The sequence below is a fragment of the Myotis nattereri genome (assembly GCF_964212035.1).
Source record: "Myotis nattereri genome assembly, chromosome: 5".
Taxonomy (NCBI): Eukaryota; Metazoa; Chordata; class Mammalia; order Chiroptera; family Vespertilionidae; genus Myotis; species Myotis nattereri.
In genome coordinates, this window is record NC_138080.1 from 105,687,065 (window position 1) to 105,694,136 (window position 7,072).

At 64.4% G+C, this 7,072-nt stretch overlaps 1 protein-coding gene across 1 annotated transcript; it reads right to left on the reverse strand.

Moving 5' to 3' along the window:
* Window positions 1-4,262: 4,262 nt before the first annotated feature.
* Window positions 4,263-6,707, reverse strand: NKX2-5 (NK2 homeobox 5; the record flags this gene model as incomplete). Its single annotated transcript, XM_081093096.1, has 2 exons — window positions 4,263-4,903; window positions 6,377-6,707. The coding sequence occupies 2 exons, from the start codon at window positions 6,705-6,707 to the stop codon at window positions 4,263-4,265; spliced, it is 972 nt and encodes a 323-aa protein (XP_080949222.1).
* Window positions 6,708-7,072: the final 365 nt, after the last annotated feature.

Below are 7,072 nucleotides of genomic sequence, written 5' to 3' on the forward strand. Positions count from 1 at the left end.
GAACCATCTGGATTCAAGTGCTCTCAGGCAGGCAGTGCCCGTGGCTGCTTCACCTTTCCATTTCTTCCTTGGGGAATGAGGAGAGGTGAGGGTTAACCCTTCGCCCTGGGCCTGGCACAGGTGAGCACGAAGACAATGACGTTACCCACGCAGCCAGCTGTTGGTCAGAGCAGCGTGCAGAGCCCGCGGGCTCCGGGTGGCCAGCGTGTCCGGTCCACTCATTTCCCATCTGGCTCTTCAGGAAGCTCCAGGGGGCCAGACTGCCCTCTGGGGTCCCCGCTGCTATGCCCCCCACTCCACTGCGAGGTCTTGGGTGAGTCACTTCTCTCTGTGCCTCAGTTTCCTCCCCGGTCCTAAGTGAAGAATAACTGTGCCTACCTGATGGGCTTGTTCGGCCTCATGCAGTTGACACGTTGGTTGAACTTGTCTTGGTGCCTACTTTCTGAGCTGGGATACAAGACAGTGCTCTGGGCCCCGGGAGCCAGGCTGCGGGCCTTTAAGCAGCGGTGGCGCTGGCCAGCTGGTGGCGGGGGCCAGTCCCTCCTCCTCTCTGGGCCTGTGAGTGATTTATCTGTTCCCTCAAAGCGGGGAGAGAGGACTAGATGGGTTCACCTGTGAAGAGCTCAGGACAGTGCCGGCATGCGGTAAGCTCCACGCACGAGAAGTAAACGAAATTCAAGCACCAGCCCCTTTTCCAGGACCCCATTGTGGGGGAAGTCCACGGACCTGGGCTGCAGGGCTGCCCTCTCCAGTCCAGGCAGGGGTGGGGAGGTAGGGGGCGGGGGTGGGGGTGGGGGGCTGAGCCCGGAACACTTACCCGAGGAGGCAGCAGCGGCTCCGGAGAGCAGGGCTGCTTCCACTCCGCAGGTCTGCAGCGTGCCTGGCGGGCTCTGCTCCTTTTAAACACAGGTATTGAAATGCACAACATCGAAACCTAAGCAAAATAAAAAGAGGGGAGCTATTCTGCTGGCTGGGAACGATGCAAGGGAGCGAGAGGACTTCCGGTCATGGTGCAGGGAGCGTCACAGGGCCTCGCCTCTCCTTCCCAGGACACACCCCACCCTCCCCTCGCTGGCCAGCCAGGCTCTCCTCTGTCCTCCGTGCAGGGCCCCTCCCAGCCCCGGGAGCCAGCTTCTTACTTTTAATGCCAGGGTTTAGCTCTCACTGCGTTTTTCACTGTGCTCTGTGCTGGTTTGATTTAAAAAGAAAGTATAGTCCCTGCGGTGGCCCAGTTGGTTGGAACATTGCCCCTGGACACCACAAGTGTCCTGGGTTCGATTCCCGGTCAGGGCACCTACCTAGGTTGTGGGTTTCATCCCCGGAGGGGGCGCATACCAGAGGCAATCCATCGATGTTTCTCTCTCCTTCAAGTCAGTAAACATATTCTCAGGTGAGGATAAAAAAAATCATTACATATAACGAGTCCCCTCCGTGGCCCCTGGCGCTCCGGGCATGCGAACCCCGCGTCACCCCATCTCCTAGCGCTTCGCCGCCTGGGAGGCGCCCACCTTCTCGTTCGTCTCCCACTTTGCTGTCCAGGCTGAATTCTCTCACTCCGCACGCGTCGCTTATATAACAATTGAAAAACCAAACGAATATGCCCCTGATTTCATTTGGGACGGGTCGCGATGCAGATGCGGGGGCCGTTATTTCAGGCTCCTTCTGAGCCTGCCCCGCAACGCCCTTGGCCTCCGGCCTCCCCTCCGGGCGCTCTGCAGTTTGCCTTTTGCCTCCTGCCGGGAGGGAGCCTGGCGGTGCCGCCAGAGACCCTCAGGCCGGGCGAGGGCGCGGGTCCGCGGGGCGGGCGGGTGGCCCAGAGCGCGGTCCCCCCGCCTCTTTCCGGGAGAGACCCGCGGCTTCTCAAACAGCCCGCCCGCCTCTGCGCGTCCGCGCGCGGGATGGGCGTCCCAGCTCAGCCTGGAAAGTGCATGGCCGTGACCACGGCTTAACCTCTGTCCTGTTTCCTGGCGTGAGGACGGATGAGAGGAGAGGACTGTGACGCTGTCAGCCCCGGCGTGTGCGCCCACCAGCCATTGCTGCCCATTTGGAGAGACCTCGGGTGTCCCTCGGCGGTCCCCGCCGGATGGCACGGAGGAGGGCACCGCAGAGAACCCCTCGCGTTGTAAGGTTGAGTGAAAGAAATGTTACCTGGACTGTCACTGCGGACAAGGGGAAGCGAAGACCCAGGGCGTCGCGGGCCAACACGGGGTCTGGCGGAGAGGGTCCCGGGCGGGGGTCCCAGGCGGGAAGAGCTCCGGGTGCCGCGGGAGCGAGGCTCCTGCAGAGGCTGCGGGCGGGGCGCCTGGCGGGAGGGTGGCCAGGGCTGAGGAGCTGGTCCAGGAGCCTCAGGGTGCTCTTCCCGGAGAAGGGACCACGCCGCACTGTGGCGAGGGGCAGAGCGCGCTGAACCGCAGGCCGCTCGCCTCCACAGGCCCAGGCAGCGATGCCCGTGGCCCTCGCCCGCCCGGTTCGGACCTGACAGCCAAGGGCATTCAAGCCGGGCCAGAGCCCAGACCTGAGTTCAGCCGGCTCCCCTTCCTTCCCACAGCGCAGCCAGGACCCTGCGAAGGTGAGCTGCGAGCACCCTCTACCCCTACACCCCGAGGCGTAGCGCCTGCACTGTCCCCTCCCGCAGGCGGCTGGGCCAGCTTGAGGGTAGCCCTTCTCGGAAGAGAGGGCACAACAGGCATGGGCAGCGCAGCCCGTCGGGTCCTGCAGCAAGAAGGCTCCTGGGCGCACCCCTGAACTAGGTCCTGAACTCCACCAGCCCTGTTTTGACTTGGACCAGAGCTCTCACCGCCCCCCATGCCTGGTGCCCCAGACGGCCAGCCCAGTGATTCCAGAAAAATCACAGAAAACCCATATTCCAAGGAAATGCAGAGCCTGACTCCCTCCCATTCTTCCTTTTAAAGAACCGGCTGTCCTCCCAGCCCGGGGCGGCGGATGGAGGAGCTGAGATGGAGGAGCTGAAGGTCAGGCCAAGGGACCTGGGCTCAGAGAGAAGCACTCTTGCCACCCGAACTTTACAGAGGAAACTCGGAGGCATGCGTGCGCAGCCCACAGCCAGGGCTTCCAGCTGGATTTCGCTGGTGGGGCCTCGCTTTCCCCCCTGCGAACCCCGCGCAGCAGCAGCACTGCTTGGTCAGGGTCACTGCGTGTTTCCTAACTGCCCAGGGGGGAGGAGGACAGCGATCGATGGTGGGGAAGGGGTTCCCTGATGGGTGAATTCACATGGCCCCAGGCACTGCTGGCCGCCAGCTGGCCGGGCATCTCTTGTGGGCCAGGTTCTGCCCTCGCCCAGTGGAGCAGCGGGTGAGGCTCCAGCCACGGGACCCAGGCCTTTCTCCTGGAGTACCGCTGGGCTGCAGGGCTCTGGGCAGCTGGGAAAGAGCTTTGGTTCTTGGCTTTTCCGTCTGTAAAATGGGCTGAGGCATTTTTTCTAAGCAGGACGAGTTATGGTGCCCTCCAACCTCCTCAGCCTGGGTCCACTTGCTCCCCATGTAATGCCCAGCACCTGGAGCAGTGCCCGGCACACAGAAGGGCTCCGGGAGGCATGGTTGGGAGCTCTGGGCAGATGCTCTTGGTCTCTGAACCTGCGTTCTGCCAGGACCGGCTGTTTGCCTGAGGCATCACTAAACCCCTTCAAGCCTTGGTCCACTGAGCGTTTCAAACAGGGCCATCTTTCCGGGTGGTCCGAGGGTACAAGAGACAACCCCAGGCGTTACCGAGGGGACACACGGCTTGCTGTTATATCGATCTGCTGTTTGACCGCCCACGCCTGCAGCTCCGGGCCAGCAGGGCGGGCTTCCGTTTCCCACGCGCCGCGAGTGGAAAGAAGCACACGTACGGTCAGCGCACTCTCTTTAATGGGAAGGGGATTCTCAGGACTTACAGCAACAGGTAAAAACATAAATACGGGAGGGAGGGAGGGAGGGTGGCGGCAGGGCAGCACGCGCCCGGGCGCCCGGCCCAGGCTCCCAGGGCGGCCCCGTCCCAATGGCCGTGTTCCCTGTCGGGGATGCCGCGCGCTCAGAGGGCACAATGGGGCGCCAGGCTCAGGGACCATTCGCCGCAAGTTGTAAACTCGGCCACCAGCCCTCCCCGCGTGGGGACAAAGGCACGCGGAGTGGGGACCGCTCCGAGGTCTCTGCGGGCGTGGCGGTGACGTCCAGGGGCCGCAGGCCCGCGCCGGGAGCCCCTTCCCCCGAGGCCAGCGCCCTTCGCTGGAGGTGGGATCCGGCGGGAGCCCCAGGCGGCCTTCCCTACCAGGCGCGGATGCCGTGCAGCGTCGACACCCCCGAGTTGCCCTGCGGCATCCCGGGGCTCTGCACCGCGTTCAAGTCCCCGACGCCGAAGTTCACGAAGTTGTTGTTGGCGGCGGCCGCAGCCGAGGGCGCGGGGGGCGGCCCGGCGGGGTAGGCGGCCGCGCAGCTGTAGCCGGGGCTGCAGGCCGCGCCGCCGTAGCCCGTGTAGGCCGGGTAGGCGTTGTAGCCGTAGGCGTTGAGGCCCACGCCGTAGGCCGGGGCGTAGGGCGCCGAGTCCCCCAGGCAGGGCTTGCCGTCGCGCACCAGCACCGGCACCGCGATCCTGCGCGCGGGCGGCGGCGGCGGCGGGGGCAGCCCCACCAGCTCCAGAGTCTGGTCCTGCCGCTGCCGCTTGCACTTGTAGCGCCGGTTCTGGAACCAGATCTTGACCTGCGTGGACGTGAGCTTCAGGACGCTGGCCAGCTGGTCGCGCTCGGGGGCCGACAGGTACCGCTGCTGCTTGAAGCGCCGCTCCAGCTCGTAGACCTGCGCCTGCGAGAAGAGCACGCGCGGCTTCCGCCGCCGCCGCGCCCGGGGCCGCTCCGCGCCGTCCGCCTCCGGCTTCTCCAGCTCCACCGCCTTCTGCAGCGGGCACAGCTCTGAGGGGACAGGGAGAGGGGAGAGGGCGGTCAGAGCAGCCCGACCCGCGGGGCGCCCGCCCTCCGGGGAAGGGGCCCCGGTCGGTGCCACTCGGCCCCGCCTGGAGAGCCCGCGTGGCTGCGGTGCCCTCTGCCCCCTCTGCCCACGCACCGGGAGCCGCAGCGCCCCGTTAGCATTTGCTGGAGGCCTGCCACGTGCCAGGCCTGGCTCTGGGCACCGGAGAAGGACACCAGGGCGGCCCCTGCCCTCGGGCGGTTCACTTGCTGGTGGGGAGATGGACAGTGACTTAAGGTTTCCTGCTGCAAAGAAAACAAAACCGGACGCTGCCCTGGGGTGAGTTCGGTTCAATAGAGAGAGATGAGGCCTCACCTAGGGTCAGTCACATTATCTCAAAATTACGGAACCACAGACACAAGGCCCAGAGGTGTGGGTTCCGTGTGCAGCACCCAGAGCCCCGGTGGGCAGGCGGCCTCAGAACCGGTGCTGCTCCCGCGCTGGATGGAGTTGCAACCGAATCGGTGGCGAGCACTTCAACCCGCCGAGCCCCCAGCATCTGTGACCGGCTGCCTCTGTTCTAGACAAACCTTCCTGGGCTCACCCAGCGACCCTCTCTGGGCTCACAGCAGCCCTGCGCTGGGCCGCCCGGCGGCCCTGGCTTCCCGGTTTGCCCGGACCCCGCGTTGAACCAAGGTGTCCCCAACGCGCCCTCTTCTGCGCCCAGTCAGCCTCCCCCGCCGCTGGGATGGCAGGCGCAAGGATCGGGCCGCTTCCCAGTTACTCCTCCACCGCCCGCACCTTCCGTGGCGCGGTATTTTCTAACGTTTTCCAGGGGAGAACTCAGCCCTGGGCACATAAGGAAATGGTGCTGGAAAAATACAGCTAGTAAGCCAGGTCCCTGGGAGTCCGCAGCATCCCCATCTTGAAAGCAAGGCCCTTGTTCCCAAGATTCCTCTTTCCTGGAACAAAGGAGGAAAAGTCCCAGAAACGCGGGTTATGGTTGGGCTACGGGAGGTCCTGGACCCTCCTCCGATGGTGCGCAAAGGCACGGCTGGTGCGCGGCATTTAAATTTCTTTATCGGTTTTCGTCAGACCCTCAACAACAAAAAAATAAAAACAAAGCAAAACCCAAAGAGGTTTTTAAAACAACCCTGATACAGAGAACCTCTGTTCTACCACACACTGATCGCCAACTTCTGAACAAACCCAGGAGCAGGGCTGCTTGCTGCTGCCTAGGGCTTTGTTAGGCCGAAAAAATTTTTTTAAAAAACACCTTGTCTCTTGTTTCTAATCATCTCAATCCAGCATTTTCTCTAAACATCCGATTGGACTCCGGTGCCAGGGCCGCGCTACACTGTTGCTTCTCACTCCGAAACCCCTGCGCCCGGCCCTCCGCCCAGGCCGAGTTCCTTGGCGGCGGGGTTGGGGGACAAAAGCGACTCGGGCAGGAGAAGGACCTGGTGCTTCCTCCTCACCTTTCTTATCGGCTCGAAGGTCCTTGGCCGGGTCGGGGTCGCCATAGGCGCGCGGGTAGAAGGCGGGGGCCGCCGGGAAGGCCGGCGCGCACTTGGCCGGCGAAGGCGCGGGGCCCAGCTCGGCGCGCAGCTCGGGGAGGCCGGGCCCCGCGGCCTCGGGCCCCGCGTAGGCCTCGGGCTTGAAGGCGGCCAGCATGCAGGAGGCGGGCGCCAGGGTGGCCTCCAGGCGCGCCGAGAGCTCCCCGGCGGCCAGGCTGCGCTGCTGCTGCTCCAGGTTCAGAATGTCTTTGACGGAGAACGGCGTGGGTGTGAGCCCGGGGCTGGGGAACATGGTGGCACCGCGCGTCTCACAGCGCCAGATGGGCGGCAGTGAGCGCCGCTGCCCACGGCCCCTGGCAGCCTCCCTGCATGGTGCCCGCTGCCCTCCCGCCCGCGCACCCGCCTTCCCGCTCCAGTTGTGGCCGGGCGGCAGGTAGTGCGGAGCTCTGGGACAGGGGAGGCGGGACCAGGCCGGAGGAGGGGGACTCAGCGTGCCATTGGGCCAGGGGCTGTGTTGACAGGAGCGATGAGCAGTTTCGTGTCACCTAATATAGTCATTCGGCTAAAAAAAAAAAAAAGATCCTGCTCAGCTTTTTAAAGGGGCCTCGACACACTGGGAAGGCTCTCCTTGGGAGCCTGAGATTCCCCCACAGTGTC